Genomic DNA, 17,957 nt, shown 5'->3' with positions numbered 1-17,957 from the left:
ATATAAAATCATTTTCCTACTCTTAAGATATAAAGATGGTTTAGATAGCTCTATTTTTATGGATCATGAAATCAGAAAAGATTAAAGAAAGGCTCTATAAACACACATTATAATTTTACACAGTTGGAGGGTCAGGACCCAAATCTGTCTGCTCAGTGTTATATATCCCAAGGCACAGGACAGATGCCCATGGTACATTACAGAGCTCATGTCTTCTCAGCCAGTGAACAGAACAAAAAGGACATTTTGTATCTTAGTGGTAGGGAAATCCTTTCTCACCTGCTAAGAGTTTCACTAGATTTGCTCCCTTCAGTGGATTCCCTCAAGGAGTTGTTACTTCTGTTGGTAGAAGAACAGGAAAAATAAAAAATACAATATATAAAGCTGGGCATAGTGGTCTAGGCCTCTAACCCCAGAACTCAGAAGACAGAGGCAGGCAGTTCTCTATGAATTCCAGGCCAGCCTGCTGTATGGAGAACAGTCAAAGATACATAGAGAGACTCCATCTTAGAAAAACAAAACAAAGATATGTTATTTTCTTATTCATATAATAAAAATCTGTGAGGGAAGTTGCATATTCTTTAGTGGAGGAAATTGAACTCAGGGTTGTGTGCAAGAACAAGCTATACCCTAAGTTCAATTTATTCTTAGACTGGTAGCTAGCTTTATGAAACACATTTTCATTTGAGCACTATTTTGGGGCAGTTACAGACTCAAAAGTTTGATGTTGAAACTTTGGCTTTTTTGGGTAGAAAAATGTAGAGTCAAAAGAAAGACAGCTGTGAGATGATCAGCAAGAAAAAACCAAGCCCAATAACCTGAATTAAATCCCTGGAGCCCATATGGTGGAAGGAGAGAATGGACTCCTATAAACTGTCCTGTGGCATGCACGCATATGCATGTGCATGCACACACACATGCATGTGCATTTGTGCATACACATACAACCCACAAATAAATATATGTAGGGAAAATATTTTAAAAGGGGAAGTGAACCATTGGGAATTGAGAGTAATAAGTTAGGGACTAAAGACAGCTTACTGCTTGCCTGTCAGGTACAAAACTTTGAGTTTGATCCCCAGTACCACGTAAACTGGGAACATGGCCCCAGCCTATAATCCTAGCAATCAAGCAGTGGAGGCAGGAGAGCCAGGACTTCAAGGTCACCCATTCCTGGCTGTACACAAGGTTCTGCCTCAAGATTAAAAAGGAGGAAGATGAATAAACTGGTTAGTCCTGGTTATACTAACAATAACCTGGTTTAGTAAGCCTGTATTAACAATAATCTGGTTAGTACATGCTGTGCTAACAGTACAGTAGTACAGGCTATGTCTTTGGGTTATGGTGTGATGAAACACCATGACCAAAAACAACTTGAAGGAAAATGTTTATTTTGCTTTCACATCACAGTTCATTACTGAAGAAAGTCAAGGAAGAAACCTGGAGGCAGAAACTGAAGCAGAGGACATGGAGGAATTCTGCTTACTGACTTGCTCCTCATAGTGTGCTCAGCCTGTTTTCTTAAACAACTCAGGACCACTGGTCTAGCGATGGTGCTACTCCCTGTGGGCTGAGCCCTCCCACATCAATTGTTCGTCAAGACAGACTTGCCCACAGGCCAGTTTTATGGTGGCATTTTCTCAGTGTGGTTTCCTTTTCCCAAACAACTCCAGCTTGTATCAGGTTGACTTAAAACTAGCCAGCGCAGGCTAGTGGTAAAAGCCAGAGAGTTTTCAATGCCAGGCGGAGGGTCCAGTGATGTAGGATTCTCCTCTGTATGCTATGAATATGTTTTATTACCATTGGTTAATAAAGAAGCTGCTTTGGACCATGACAGGGCAGAATATATGTAGGCAGAAAAACTAAACTGAATTCAGGGAGAAAGAAGGCTGAGTCAGGCAAACACCATGCTGTTGCCAAAGGATAAAGATATCAGAACATTACCGGTAAGCCACAGCCTTTTGGTTATACATAGGTAATAGAAATTGGTTAATTTAAGATGTAAGAGCTACCTAGGAATACACCTGTGCTGTTGGCCAAATAGTGTTGTAATTAATATAGTTTTTGTGTGATTATTTGGGTCTGGATAGCTGGGAAACAAAAGTGTAATCTCAGTCTATGAGGCACTGCTTAGTGTAGCAGGCAGAGAGGAGGGAAACAACAGTTCTGTGTCCTCTCTAATAATGGATTAATATTAGACTTTTTTCTTTTTTGTTAATATTCTTCTCAGTAATTTCCCTTTTTAGAGTTTTATAGGATGTTTTCCTTATGCTATGCTTTTATGATTTCATTTAGAATTCAGCTATTCAATTATTGATGAGTATAGAGTTATCTTTAGTAGGTGTCTTAGAATCATACATTGATGCTGTTGTAACTTCCTTCTGGACTACCCTTCAAAGTTAGAAAAACCACTGTAAATACGTGTAAATGTAGACAAAGTCCTTTGGTATGGCATACCACACAAATAGTTCACATGGCTAAACATCAGAGCTTTTGTCTGGATGCTGGATGTCTCCCTAAGTCCCATGAGTTAAAAGCTGTGTCCTCAGCATGGAACTACTAAAAGACGATGCTGCCTTGTGGGCAGCTCTTAGGTCACTGTCGGTGGGACATCCAGGGAGCTGTGATCCCTGGCCCTTTTCTCTTTTGTTTCTCAGCAGTGAGGTGAGCCATCTGCCTCAATTGCCTTGCCATTTGCCATCTGACACCCTCAACAGCGTCCCCCACCTATGGATGTGCCTGACTGTGGGCTGGAACCTTCGGGATGTGGTGGACATCAACATCTGCTCTTGTAATAATCTCAGGCACTTGGCTACAGTGACAGAAAGCTGAGGACCACTGTCAGAAAGGTTTAAAATAAGCAAAAGAGGAAAGAAAAGAAGGTTTTCAGTTGGTTTCTAGACCTTGAAGGCCTTTTGAGAGTTAAGCTATGCAACAGCTTTCCTTATGTGAAGCCAATATGCACATCAAGTTCCAAGAAACCATGCAAACTGACTCCTAGATTACTAGGCCATAGAAAACATTCCTGGACCCTGAATCCAACTGAGTCCAATGTTCTCACCTGTGGCAGAGCTCTGATCGCAGGCTCGAGTCCGTGATGCAGTCTCTCACCCTGTCATCTCTGTAGACAGATAAAACTCCGTTAACTACAGACACATGCGCTTCTGCAGTTACTTATGCTTAACTTGTCTTCAAGTTACAACTGTATTTTAGGCAACCAAGCAAATTTAACAAGAGCCAGCTAATTCTGGATTCAGCTCAGACAATGCTATCTTCCAAGGATTTGTTTTGTTTTGTTTGTTTAGCAGGTTGGAGCTGTGTAGCCCTGGCTGGCCTGGAACTCATAACCTCTGTCACAAGCGCTGGGGTTTCAGGCGTGCACCACAACAAGGGCTTTCTTTGCATTCTTCAGCGTCGGACAGAAGTTAGACATTTGTAGGACTACAGAAAACTAACCCAAATTCCTACCAAATACATTTGTTTGATACAGTCCTGGTAGGGCTCCAGTCCATTGAGACTGCAGTGATGGGAACCAACTGGGGAGCCATGGTAACCCTGGAGACCAGTGTAGAGTCACTGGTGCTCGGGGCCGAGCTCCTACTTCTTCTGGCTTTGTCTCTTAGTTTCAGAAGAGGTAGAAACCTATGCTGAATTTATTCCTGTGTCAAATGACCTAACACTACTGACCTGGCATAGACGGCCATGAGATACAGAAGTGCTCAGCCTGGCATAGCAGCGCATGCATTCCTGTAATCCACACTCTGGATGCTGAGGCAGGAGGATCAAGAATTCAAAGTCAGCCTGGGACACACAGTAAGACTCATTTTAAAAAAATCTGGGTGTGGTGGTACATGCCTTTAATCTCAGCACTCAGGAAGCAAGGGCAGAAGGTAACTGAATTTGAAGGAGGTCTGGTTTACACAGGGAGTTCCAGGACAGCTGGGGCTACACAGTGACCCTGTCTCATTCCCCCCTACACACACACACACACAGAAAAGAAAGTGTTCTGCAAGTCAGAGGATTCTTTGCTGGAATAGCCAACAGAAAGAACATTTCTCAGTACTTTGTGGCTGAGGTAATGCAGGGTCATGATGGGTAATCAATATATTACTAATGTTTTACTGTTATTATTAACATTTAGATAAATCCAGCTAATGTTGGCACTTGGGTTAAATATACATTCTCAGAATATCTTAAGGAACTAGAGATGAGTTATATAGAGATATTTCTTCAGAAAATTTTACTTTCAGATATTTGCCATATAAACACATTAATATTACAAAAATAAGATTAGTACCAACATAGCACATTAAATGCTTTACTATAAGTTCATCTAAATGACAATACAAGAGCACCTGAGAAGCACAGGGGAGTCTCATAGACCTCTGTAGATATGGGCAGGAGGCTGGTGCTGTGGGAGCTCCTTCCACTCCTTCAGCCAATAGCCACTGAGATACCTGCCCACTGGGGCATGGTCTCTTTCTCTTTAAAAAGCAGTGGCAGCCCTCCGCTCTCTCTCTTGCTCCAGCAACTAGACTCCTTTCCTGGCTGTCGTGTAGGATGGTGTTCTCTAAGTTTTTTCCCCTCAAATAACCCTTTGAATCCAAACTGGTGTGGGATTGTTTTGCGCTTTATCTGGCACCCCATGTGGGGCTCGAACCCATGACCCTGAGATTAAGAGTCTCATGCTCTACCGAGTCAGCCAGACTAAATGGAACAAAGGGCCTACATCCTCCTATTACAGACTGACACGCTCCTGAGGCTCCTGAGGGGATCTTGCCATCACAAGCACACAGTCTCACACAGCCACCTACAATGCTCCAAGGGACGGTGTCCGTCCATCCTCTTCCGTCTTGCTCAGAGGCATGGCCGGCTCCTCGTTGATCACACTTCTCAGCTCTTGGAGCAGCTGCTTCAGGTCCCTGGTTGGGTCTTCCTTCAGTGTGTTGGTTTTCAGAGAGTGCTGATCAAAACAACGCACACACAAAGACTTAGCTTTTTATGTCTGCAATTATATTCTTATAAAATTAATTCAGCTGCTATACAGAAATTATGGAATAGCAGGATAAATGATGGTTTATTTTGCAGTGCACAAGTCCATTTCAACTACTAGTCATTTAGACAGCATCAAACTTTTATTTGAATAGTACTTGCAATGGTTCTGATGATACTCTTGCCATTCTAAATACAGGACTTTTCAAAGTAAAAATATGATTATTGTAACTGACAGATGGGACAAGTTTTTCTCCTGTCTTCTCTTTTTTTTTGTTAAGGGTTAGCACTGGTTTCTGATTATAAAGAATTTATGTCTTCAGAGAAAGCCTGAATTTAAATTGTCCATGTTTTTTCTTGTGTTTTGAAAGTATAAAGAGTTAAACTAAAAATTTTACTAAGTTACTAACATTTTAACTAGAGGGACTAAAAGTATTTTGGGATTAATAAAATATTAAAAATAGTTTATTAGGAAATGACCTAAAGCCAACAGTTTTTGTCTTGGTGAAGTATTAAATATTCTGCTGTGCTGTACTTAGCATGTGATATGCTATGTATTTACCATGTGTGTTGCTTTGTTATAGGAAACCTGCTTGTGCTAGGACTAACTGAAGAACTGAATATAATGCAATTAAATAATTTACTTTAATAGTTTTGTTATCATTAATCCCAATGACAATTTTATTTTGTCTTTTCCAAGAAAATAGTGAAGAAAATTTTTTTCATATGAACTCCATTGGATTCTAAGGAAACTGTATAAATCTAAAATCTAGTCGTTGAAAATGCTAGTTATAAACATTATTTTCATAAGTGACTTTTTCCCAACTTAAATTACTCACACCTTATGCCATTTGTTTTATGGATTACATGATTGGTTACTAACATGAGACAGGAAGCTGGCCGTTGACTGGGAGGAGGGTACATTGGAATGAGACCGGGTTCCGGAGGCCGGCTGGAGAAGGCGAGGTTTCATGGAAGGGTTAGAGTTGTAGCCAGGGCCCTGAAGCTCCTACAGACAATGCAGAAGTAAGCAAAGCAATGTTAACCCGCAGCTACAAAGAGGTGTGAAATCAATATTGTTTTTTAATTCCACAGGCAAAACCTATTACTAAAACTTTAAAAGAGAGGCAACTTAAAATATACACACTTCAATATAAAAGCACTTTTTAAAAGAAAACACGTTTTGTTATGTAAATTATTGTACAAAGATCGATCCTTTGGGTCTTTGGGTCACTCGACACCTGTGTGCGTGTGTGTGTGTGTGTGTGTGTGCGGGTGTGTGTGTGTATGTGTGTGGTTTCCCTTGGGGATTCCCAAGACAGTCACTTCAGGAACATTGTTTCACTTGCTTATTGTCAACTAAAACTAAAGTGTGATGTTTCAGTGTTGTTCTCATAGAGACTTTATAAATGTAGCAGATGATGTGGACAGTATATTAAATGTAAAATATATAGGGACCTGGGAAGCTGGTTCCAATGGCGGATGGCTCGTTGTGTAAGCGTAAGGACTTCAACCCCCAGTACTCGGAATAAGTCAAGTGCAGTGACATGAGGCTGTGTTCCCAGAGCTAGGTGGTGGAGAGAGGTGGCTCCTGGGGCTTTGCTGGCCCCAGCCTAAGCTAGTGAACTCCAGGTTCAGCGAGAGACCCTGTTGAGAAGTGACTGAGGAAGAACCCTACTATTGACTGCTCATCTCCTCAGTGCTCACTTAAAAACATACAAGTGTGTATACACATGTACACACAAAATATGTACATAAAGAGAATATCAAAGCGTATCAAGCATAGGCATTGTTTCTGCTTAAATTATATATGATAAAAAATACTCTTACTTTTACATCCAAAGTGTGCTGAAGTTTCAGACGCACAGACTCTTGCTCCTGGCGCTGTATGATATCTTGGCATTCTGCAAACTGCAAAGATGCCTACAATCAAGCAACCATAAGTGGTTTGTCTTCCATTCTTTATGAACTTTTATTTCATTAACCTGTAGTTTCCAGCTCTCTCGTCAGGAAAACCACCACCCACCCCTGGCACACTGCACTCTAACGATCCATCTATCTTCTGCGTGCAGCCATGTGGCCTGTCTTATCCAGTGCATCCTCAGCAAACACACAATCGTTAGTAGGAGGGAATGAACAAAGGATGGAATTTGCAAAAAGCTTTATCAAAGCATAAAATTCATATGCTGGGCTCAGAAGCACAGGCCTGTAATCCTAGGACACAAGGCAAAACCAGAAAGATCAGTAGTTCAGTGCTACCCTGGCTAAGTTTGAGGCCATATTCAAAAATCCCAAGCTACAGCTGAGACCCAGAATGGCATACTTTAAGAAGCAAAACTGGCACAGTCGTCACAGATTATTTTATCTAACACAAAGGTCTGGCTTCTTAGGAGTTAATGATGCAGTTGTAGGTTTCAGGTTTCTAAGTAACAGGCGACAGTTTGATCCCTGTGTAACAAATGATAAACAGTGTCGGGCCTTCTTTCAGCTGTTTTCTACCCACCCGCTCCCGCCCCAACAAAGTGGCACTATCATTTTAACGTGTAAGAGACTGGACTCCAGTTGAAGTCCAGATGATTTTGATGGTAGGTTAGGTGCGCATGGAGGTATGTTTACTTAGGTTACTAAGGATAGTGGAGACGTATTTTATCTACTGCTCCTGCGACTTGTGTTAGTCTATCTTCTGGGGAAAAAAGTATACTATTATGGCTCGAGTCTAAAATGTTCCTCACAGGGCACGGAAGCTTTAGGAGGTGACCTCGCAGACAGAAAGGTCTCTAGAGAGGGACCAGCCTTTCTTGACTTCGCTTCACACTTGGCTCCCTGGTGTTGGAGAATATTCTTCTCAGGTGTGTAACTTTTACACTGCATTTGATTAACTGTGAGGCTGTGAGTCTTTGCCTGTCTAAAACACCTGGTAGTCCTAATAAAGAGCTGAACAGCCAATAGCAAGGCAGGAGCCAGGAAAGGCGGGGCTGGCAGGCAGAGAGAACAAATAGAAGGAGAACAAGGCGCAAACGAGAATATGGAGAGGAGGAGACTAGGGGCCAGCCACCCAGCAAGCCAAGGAGAACCAAGTAAAGAAAGGTATACAGAAATAGAGAAAGATAAAAGCCCAAGAGGCAAAAAGTAGGTGGGATAACTTAAGAAAAGCTGGTAAGAAACAAGCCAACCTAAGGTTGGGCATTCATAACTAAGAATAAGCCTCCATGAGTGATTTATTTGGGAGCTGGGTGGTGGGCCCCTCAAAAAGCTGAAGGAGTAAAACGTCACACACACAACACCCTGGTCTGCCATGAGAGACGGTGCAGCCGCCATACTTCCCACTACCATGGGGATCAGAAACACAAAACCGTGAAAGAAAACAAGCCCACTGCTCTTCTAGTTTCGTGACAGCCGTGTAGAGGCGCCGGCTACATATGCAATGGCTGAGATTTAAATTGTCTCCTTCGTCAGTGAGAGCTTGCTTCTGTGCCGTAAGGTTGGGATACGATGCAAGTTGGTGGTGCAGAACTTCTGCGGAGAGCTATCCTGTCCAGCTGCTATCCAGGTGCTAACCCCTCCACTCAGTAACTACCTTGTCAAGAGCGACTTCCATGTTAGCAACTTTCTCCTTCAAGCGGCGTTCTTGAGACCGAAGCACTTCTAGCTCCCCGGCCATCTTGTTTTTCTCTGTTGCCACGGTACTCAACTCCTGGCTGAGCTTACTCTTCTCTTCTTTCAAAAAATGCTTCTCCTACAATTACAGAAGAGAAAGTCGCAGGGATAACTGCTGATAAAATTTGGTAAGTACTGAAGCTAAAGTAGCCATCAAAGGAGTCTGAGTTAGACACGTTTTCATCTCTCCTAGTGTTACTGTTTAGGCTTCATAGGTCTCTGGTGACATCTACAAAGTATGAAGCAACCACATATCACAAAAAAAATAGTATTTTGGTGCAGTAGAATTGAATAACAGCATACTAAATTTTACTAAAATTTACTTTAAATAATAAGATATTTAAAGAAGGTGCACTTATTTGAAAGTCTCATGGGTTTCAATCTTGCTTCATGGTTGAATATTTATTTTACAAATATCTACTGGAGATTGTGTGACAGAAACAAACAAAACAGACAGCTCTCCCCGAAGTCACTGGCCAGTGTTATTGATGTCAATAAGCTTGCTAATATAATGTCTTTAATATTAAATGACAATGAAATTCAAATTAGTTTTCTCCTCGAGAAAGCACTGGAGACAAACACAACAATAAGGAGTGCTAACTGTCAAGGTGAAGCACAGGCACCACGTCCTCTACTTTGCTCCTTTATATATTATTCATAATGAAAATGTTGGCTATGAATACATCAGGAAGTATTGTCATGGCAACACACTTTGTATTGCTTTTTTTTTCCCCCTTTTCCTGATTTGCTTGGGCAGAAACATCTGTAGAACAGAGGATGGGTTTGTTTACAAGTCTCCTCTTGTTCTGTCTGAGAGAATTCTCATGAGCTGTGGGGACACTTGTTATATGTGGAGGCAGGCGTGGCTGTGGGAACACTTGTTATACGTGGAGGCAGGCGTGGGCTGTGAGGACATCTGCTTTATGTGGAGGTAGGTGTAGGCCAATAGGAGGAAGTAACTTTACAAAGCCCTAATTACCACAAATTGAGAAAAGCACTACTTTAGAGTCCCAAGGGGAAATAATGAGGCAGAAGAGAAAAGAATATATTCAGGAAAAGATAAGAAGAGGAAGAAAATGGGAAAGAAGAGGAAAGGGAAACAAGCAGGTGCATACAATGAAGGGGGTACAATGTATGCGCCTTCCAAAGCATCCCAGAAGCTCACTGTGGATGACGAACTAATAAACTATAAATAATAAATATAAATAACAGATAAAGTAATTAAGTTAGTAACTGATTAATTTTACTTATGTCATTTTTAAATTTTTAATGGTTTATTTTTATTTTATGCATATTGGTGCTTTGCCTGCATGTGTGTCTGTGTGAGGGTGTCGAACCCCCTGGAACTGGAGCTTACAGACTGGTGTGAGCTGCCGTGTGGATGCTGGGAATTGAACCCGTGTCCTCTGGAAGAGCAGCCAGTCTCTTACAGTGAGCCATTTCTCCAGCCCCTGTGTATTTCTTTTCTTTTTTTCTTTCTTTCTTTTTTTTTTTTTTGATTTTCGAGACAGGGTTTCTTCGTAGCTTTTGGTTCCTGTCCTGGAACTAGCTCTTGTAGACCAGGCTGACCTCGAACTCACAGAGATCCGCCTGCCTCTGCCTCCCGAGTGCTGGGATTAAAGGCGTGCGCCACCACCGCCCGGCTGCATTTCTCTTGCATGTTCACCACGGTCAGTTCTATTACAGATATGACAATGTCATCTGTGTGAAACTGACGTTAGGGGACATCTGAACACAGCACGATTGCCATGTTTGCTACTGAACGTTGGCTACTCCGTAACTGTGAAAACTCCATCAACCAGCCAGAGCTATGTAGGAGCACACAAAAAGCCCCCCCAACATGTTCTTCAAACACATGGATCAGCTACCTCAGTTTACCCTAGATTATGCACCACATTTGGTCTTCTACCCCTTCACAATAATGTACAATTTCACGGGTAAATTCCAGTTATCTTTTCAAGATAAAAGACCACATGTCATAAAATACATATTTCATTTTCTTACCTGGGGACCAAAACAAGGCCTTGCACTTGCTAAATAAGTAGGCAAGTGCTCTATTGCTGAGCTATATCCCTAGCTTAGTGTTGAACAACTTCATATATGTAAATCTGTGTTACCGTGGTGCTCTAATCCCCATTGTTCTTCTAAGTCTGGTAGTATTTATTACACAATTCTTTACAACATCGTTTTCAGGAAGTCATTAGAACAGTATTGATTATACTTTATGACTCTTTCCTGTCTCTACCAGGAATGTCCCTTTGACCATTCCTACACTTGATACTAGCTATTCTTTAAGATCCTTCTACAGGGCCTGGAGGTGGCTCGGCAGTTTAGAGCACTTGTTGCTCTTGCAAAGGACACAAATTTGGTTCCCAGCACCCACATAGTGGCTCACAACCATCCATAACTCCATTTCTAGGGCATCTGACACTATCTTCTAACTTCTGCACACACATGGCACACAGGTGGTGAACATACAGACACATGTGCAGGTACATTTAAATTTAAAAAGTCCTCTAATGTTCCTTTTGGAAACTTATTACCCTCAGAAATCTCTCCCAACTGTACGTCCTATGCTGTGCCCTCTTCTGCCTTGCAATGTGTTAACAAGCAGTTGTGCTGGCTTCTCAGGACAAAGACTCACCTTGTTGGCGCTTGTCACAGCCTCTTCTAAAAACTGCACCTTGCTCTGCAGGGCATCTATCTGACCCCTCTTGGCTGTGATTTGCTTCTGCATGCCCATTGCCACCTTCATAGCTGCGGGAAAGATGCAAGCTGTACACTTTGTACTGTAAGTTATGACAAGATGACAGGAGAGATTCTCTGAGGTCAATTAGACATCATGGGACAAAGTCTCTAGGGTAATACAATTATTTCAGTTAGTACCCGGAGATTCTGAACTAGTGAAATCTATGCAGTGAAGAGTTGTGGTTTCTTTGCTACTGGAGTTAATTTCATTGACTACTATTAATAACATATTTTCATTGGTAATACTCACACTGCACACATTTATATACAAATAGGAAATACACATAAAACAGTTATACATGTTTGACCAAGATGATTTTTTTCAGAAGCCTGTTGTCAGGCTGCTCGTTTGTTTCCAGCTGCCCAGACCCAAAATAATCAAACAGAAACTATATTATTTGCAATACTGTTTGACCAATAGCTTAAGCATATTTGTAGCTAGCTCTTACATTTTAAATTAACCCACTTCTATTATTTTATATTTTACCACGAGGCTCGTGATTTACTGGCAAGGTTCCGATGTGTCTGTCTCCTGTGGTGGCTACATGGGGTCCCCCTGACTCTGCCTTCTTTCCGCCTCTATCTGCTTGGAATTTCCTCCTTGCTCTATTCTGCTAAGCTGCTGGATGAAACAGCTTTATTCATTAACCAATGAAAGTAACATATATACAGAAGGACTTCCCACACCAGAAGCCATGTTTAAGTATCATTGAAGACATCTACTATTAACAAACTCTTAACAGATTCCCGGGATATCACAGCCCATTCCATTTCATTCTCAGAGTTAACTCACTACAGTATTCATGATAAAAATGCCACAGAAGCACAGAAATGGTTATTTTCAGAAAAGCTGGGAATGTTTTAATGTTTAAAGATTTATTTCTTTAATTTTATATGTATGAGTTTCTCTGCTCACATTTATGTGTGTTTGCCCCATGTATGCCTAGTGCCTGTAGAGGCCAGAAGAGGGTTCAGATCCCCTGGAACTGGAGTCATAGAGGGTTGTGAGCCACCTATGTGAGTTCTGGAATCAGACTCTGGTCCTCTGCAAGAGCAACAAATGCTCTAAACCACTGAGCCATCTCTTCAGCCCCACATGAGAATGTCCCACTGAATCCTTAGGATATGGTAAGCTATTGGAAAGATATGGGAAGGCTGTCTTTACAGAGAATTTTAAAGTCAGAAGACCTTATCTTTTATTTAAAAGTCAGCTGAGAAAATAGGTTACAAACTAATACTGCTTTGAGTTAGGCCTAGCTATAAATTAGAGGTTAAAAAGGAAAATTAAAACATACTATTTGCTGAAAACAAAACATCAGAAAAACAATGAGATTTTCATTAAGAACATATTGATGGTTTTTGCCAGGTGTGCTTGGGCATTCCTTTAATCCAGAGGCAAGTGGATTTGAGGCTAGCCTGATCTACATAGCAAATTCCAGGCTAGCCAGAGCTACATAGTGAGATCCTGTCTTTAAAAAAAGTTCTCATAATAATCTGCCAAAATCAGGGTCTATGAAGATCTCCTGAGTAAATTGGGAGCATGGGGACCATGGAAGAGGGTAGAAGGGGGAGGGGGAGGAAGGAAGGGGAATGGAGAAAAATATACAGCTCAATAAAAACAGTTAAAAAAATACAAAAAAATCAGGGTCTATAATCCAGAGGTATATACACTGTTTTTTAAAAATAATTTTAGTTTTTTGAAAATTTCTTACATTTACATAATGACTTTTTTTTATCATATCTATTCAGAATTACTTCCAACTTGCTGGAGAGGCTCTCACCACATCTTCCTCCTGGCTCCTACCCCATCTTCCTTCTTCCAACTCACTAGAGAGTCTCCCACTGCATCCTCCCTTTACCCTCAGGCAGGGACATGTACATCCCAGACTAGCTAAAGATGACCTTGAACTTCTAATTCCCTGTTTCCACCTCCTCGGTACTTGTAATTTAGGGGTCTGCCATCAGGCCCAATTTATTTGGTGCTGGGGATTTGAACCTAGGGCTTCATGCATGCTAAGTAAACACTGTACCGAATGAGCTATATTCTAAGGTCAACTGTTAATTAACTGATTTGTTAGTATATCAGATACTGCCATCATTTGCTCATCACTTTGAAAAGTTCTGGTCTATTAAGTAGATTATGGTTATACTTCAAAGGTAATCTCATTTTTTAATTTTAAGCTGATTTTACTCAATAAAAACAAATATTTGAATGTAAATACAAAGATTACCTAGGTAATTAATAATTATAACCTACTGGAATGGCTGGGGTGACAGAACAGACCCTAAAGGCAATCCTTCAACATCCTTTCCAATGTCATTCTCTTAGCATTAATCAGCAAAGAGCCAAACTGCCAAAACCCAGAATCCTTTAGAATTGTGGCTCCTCCGTGCACAGGGCAGTACAATCCCTGGGTCACTCTGATTTGGGGCTATGTGCTGCCAGAGTCATGGATGGTGGCACAGATTTTTTTTTTTTAAGTATTTTTTTTAAAGAAAACAAACTATCTTTTTTCATTTTACATACCAATCCCAGTTCCCATCCCCCCCTTGTCAGTTCACTCTTATATGATACACGCATGGTCAGCTCACTCTTACACGATATAGGCGTGTCAGTTTACTCTTACATGGCACGTGTGTGGTCAGTATGGCCAGCAAGTGGAAAGGTAACAAGTGTGATAATGACCTCTTATCTAGTAGTTCTATTACCAAATCTCATCTCGATTTTATCAGAGAACAATCAAGAACTGACAATCAGACATTGACCTACAATTAATGTAGACAACCTACATGTAAACCAGGAGGCTGAGTGAAAGCTATCAGTGGCTTACATTTCTACCCTTAAACAAGGGGAGACGGTGAGGCTCGTTAGAAGTTACAGGAATAGCTCTGGCTTCAGACATGTCAGGGACTGAAGCACATGGCAATTTCCCTTACAACACAGAAGTCCTGCTTCCTAACGCCCGTCGCTAATGCCTCTGTGTGTTTCTCTCATTCCCTGGCGCCGTGAGGAGGTGGGAGACAGTACATCAGACTTGTGTTCTAACAAATCTAGAACAGATGGGAGTGGAGCAGAGCATACCATGGCCATCGGAGCCCTCCATGGTCTTCAGGGTATTCCTTGTTTGCTCCAGCTCAGACTGCGCAGACTTCAATTGCATCTTTAGTTTGTTTGTAGTGGTTTCCATTTCTTCACTTTTGTTTCGGAAATTCCTTTTCAAAACTTCATAGTCCTCTATATAACATAATAACCAGTATTTGTAATTATAACCGTAGCATCTTAGAGGCTGAAAGAAAACTCACGCTGATGAGCCCTCATTTGTTACAGACACAGTGCAGGTATCTGCTGTGCTTTTCTTTTAGCTGCTCTTCTCTGCCCACCTTCCGTCAAGGCTCCTCCCCAGCCTTTGTAACTAGCCCACCTTTGTTGCGGATATTTGATCGCACTGTGAAACCCCAAACCGTGTTAATAACATCAAGCATGGATGGGGCAGAGCCAGCAACTAGTTGATGGGAATTAGCCTTAGAGAGTACAGGAAGCCATAGAGGAGCCAGGAAGATGGATAGAGACACGTACAGGAAGGCGTAGGGAGGGATTTGGAGTTTTGTGGTCTTTTTGGTTTGGGACCAGTGGAGAGATGCTCTCTTAGTGGGTCTCTGGCCAAAAAGGAAGCTCATCTGGTTGCTTAATGGTCTCTCTGAGCTAGCATGTTTTTATCCCAATATTTGACTAGAGCAGTATAGTATTTGTGTTTTAATAAATATAGCTTGCCTGAAGATCAGAATGCAAAGTTAGCCACATTAGTCAGCCATAGAGGCCAGGCAGTGGTGGCATATACCTTTAATCCCAGCAGCCACACTGTCAGCCATAGAGGCCAGGAGGTAGTGGTGCATGCCTTTAATCCTAGCACTGGAGAGGATATAAGATGAGAGGAGACAGCTTTCAGCTCAGTCTCAGTCTGACTGATTCATGGAGGCAGGGTCACCCATTTAGGTATAAGGTAGAGTTAAGAGCCAGTGGCTGGTTGCTTTGCTTTTCTGATCTTCAGCTTGAACCCCAATCTCTATCTCTGGGTTTTTATTATTCTTGCTATGTCTGACTCCAAATTTAATTGGTAAATATAATGATAGAATCTTAGTTAAGGACTACATGAACTCCTCATGGGGATTTCTCGCAGAGACTCTGGAGAGAAGGTGCACGCATAGGAACTGTGGAAAGGAAACCCGAGCTCGCTGCTGATATTGCTGCTGCGGATAACCTGAGAGGTCAGCAGACTTGGTGAGACACCTGTGGAATTCTTAAGGAAAGAGATAAGTAATATTAAAAAAAAAATCTTTCCCAAGTTAAGAATGGGAAATACCAGGCTGGAGAGATGGCTCAGAGGTTAAGAGCACTGCTTGCTCTTCCAAATGTCCCTGAGTTCAATTCCCAGCAACCACATGGTGGCTCACAACCATCTGAATAAGATCTGGTTCCCTCTTCTGGCCCACAAGCAGGCAAACCACTGTATAGTTAATAAATAAATAATTTTAAAATAAAAAAAAAAGAATGGGAAATACCAATTGCAGGGAATTAGACTCTGTATAATGCTACAATGAATGGCTTGGAAGTTAAAAAAAATAAATGAAGGAATAATTGACCTAGCTGGGATTGACAAAATGTCACTGTAATTACCATCAGTTTGATAACTCATATGTTATCCTTTAAAAAAAGGTTTGATAATATGAAATTTGACTGCTAAGATACAAGCCTTAGAAAGATTTATTACTGATAAGGCCATAGGAAGACCTGCTAATGAAAATTAAAAAACATACCCAGACACAGACAGAGGAATTTATACAAGAACACACTATACCTATGCATGATGAAACCAAAGAGGGTCTCAAGGATATTAGGAAACCAACCTTAGTTTACCCAGTTACTATGCAAGAATGACCATCAGATGATGGGCACCCCTGAGGTTACGTAGAAGTTAAATGGAATCCTGTAGAGAGATTAGATGTGAGAAGATTTAAGGAAGCAATCATTTCATATGGTGTGCATTTACCCTATGTAAAGCAGATGTTAAATTCAAGGGCAACTCAGAACAGAACTATCCCCCAAGACCGGATAGCTTTAGCGACAGTGGTGAGGAAACTGGACCTCAGTTACAACAATGGTGACCACGGTGACAGAGGAAACTAGAGTTATAGAGCGGCAAAACAGGGCTAGAGCCATTAATATTTCCTGCAGTCAGCTTCTCCAATATGCTGAGTTGCAAAAACAGTTTGGATTTGATGATCACACCTTGGCTGTATGTTGTTTAGTAGCCCTGAATGCTTAAGACAAGATAGATGAATCAGGAAAGAGGTCTGAGTCATTTACTAAAATTATGCAAGGCCCAAAAGAAACCTTCACTGATTTTTTGCAAAGACTGATTTCAGTTGTAAATAGAATAGTATCAGATACAGAAGTCAGGTGAACATTAATTGAGTCTAAGGCAGGATTACCACCAACAGATGAATGGATTAGAAATACAGCTGATATTGGATCTCAAACTTATGATGCTGTTTTGATAGGAGAAGTAATTTCTAGAAATTTTAAGAAAAATCAAAATGTCAGATGTTTTCATTGTGGTAAACAAGGTCGTTTGAAAGGGGATTGTAGGCAAGGCATTCCTAGAAGCAATTTTTTTTCCCTAGAAGTAATCCAAACAGAATGCAGGAAGTGTGGCACAGGCCAGCATTGGACTATTGAATGCAGAGCAACAAGAGACAGGCAAGGTCACCCTTTACCACTGGAGAACATCTTAGCAGACCTCTGGCAGGCCCCAATATCAAATGTGGTTCAATAACTCCCTGTCAGCACTGGAGAAGCTCTATTTATACACATCACCTTATCATCATTTACTCGAGTGATCTGACTCGAAGGGTGCAAGATTCCCATTTCCACAAAAGCAAAACTACAAACAACATGATTTGTCTGAACACCTCGGGAGGTCTGAAGTCTGGATACCTCACCGTACTCTTGGAGAATGGGGACTGAGTAAAGATAAATCAGGACACAGCGGTCTTCATGGAGAACTGTGAGACGTACACGGACTGGAACAGCAAGGCTATCTGCATTTGTTGTGTGTGGTCAGACACTCTCCTTCCTTAGCTGTGTGGTGCCCATGCTGGACTTCACAGCGAGCACTAGAGCGAGAACTGAAGTGGCGTACCTGAGAGACTGTTTAGTTCAGTCCTGCTGGTCTTCACCTCATTCAGGAGTTGATCTCTCTCTTGTCTGATGTCCTTCACTGCTCGGAGTCGCTCAGAGCCTGCGTTCACCAGCTTCACCTTTTCCAGTTCGAGGTCACTCACTCTGGCTTCAAGTTCCCGGATCTTTGCATCTTTTTTATCTTTTAAAATCTGTTTATGACATACACAGGGAAAGGAGTAAAAGGATATGTACATGTACAGGAGAAAAAACAAAAAACAAAATCCCTAGCATCCTTTCAATTCTATCTACCTTTTAATCTTTTCAGTACTTCTAAGGATACTTATATAGTTTTCTTGTGGTAAAATACCCATGAGAAGCA

General features: G+C 41.4%; 1 protein-coding gene across 2 annotated transcripts in view; it reads right to left on the bottom strand.

The window, feature by feature from the left end:
- The window catches only part of Ccdc158 (coiled-coil domain containing 158), a 56,077-nt gene that overhangs the window by 14,806 nt on the left and 23,314 nt on the right, over positions 1 to 17,957 (bottom strand). Inside the window, exons 11-19 of one of the 2 annotated variants that reach the window (XM_057772978.1) lie at positions 17,598 to 17,787; positions 14,480 to 14,632; positions 11,294 to 11,406; positions 8,570 to 8,728; positions 6,823 to 6,915; positions 5,876 to 6,001; positions 4,815 to 4,963; positions 3,062 to 3,121; positions 280 to 339 (exon numbers count right to left, since the gene is read on the bottom strand). In XM_057772978.1, coding sequence (XP_057628961.1) covers positions 280 to 339; positions 3,062 to 3,121; positions 4,815 to 4,963; positions 5,876 to 6,001; positions 6,823 to 6,915; positions 8,570 to 8,728; positions 11,294 to 11,406; positions 14,480 to 14,632; positions 17,598 to 17,787 — 1,103 coding nt within the window. The remainder of the gene's footprint in view (positions 1 to 279; positions 340 to 3,061; positions 3,122 to 4,814; positions 4,964 to 5,875; positions 6,002 to 6,822; positions 6,916 to 8,569; positions 8,729 to 11,293; positions 11,407 to 14,479; positions 14,633 to 17,597; positions 17,788 to 17,957) is intronic. The other variant, XM_057772979.1, reaches the window with a different exon arrangement.

This window comes from Chionomys nivalis, chromosome 6 (assembly GCF_950005125.1).
Source record: "Chionomys nivalis chromosome 6, mChiNiv1.1, whole genome shotgun sequence".
Taxonomy (NCBI): domain Eukaryota; kingdom Metazoa; phylum Chordata; class Mammalia; order Rodentia; family Cricetidae; genus Chionomys; species Chionomys nivalis.
The sequence above is the reverse complement of the archived record's forward strand: the minus strand, read 5'-3'. Positions and strand labels throughout refer to the sequence as shown.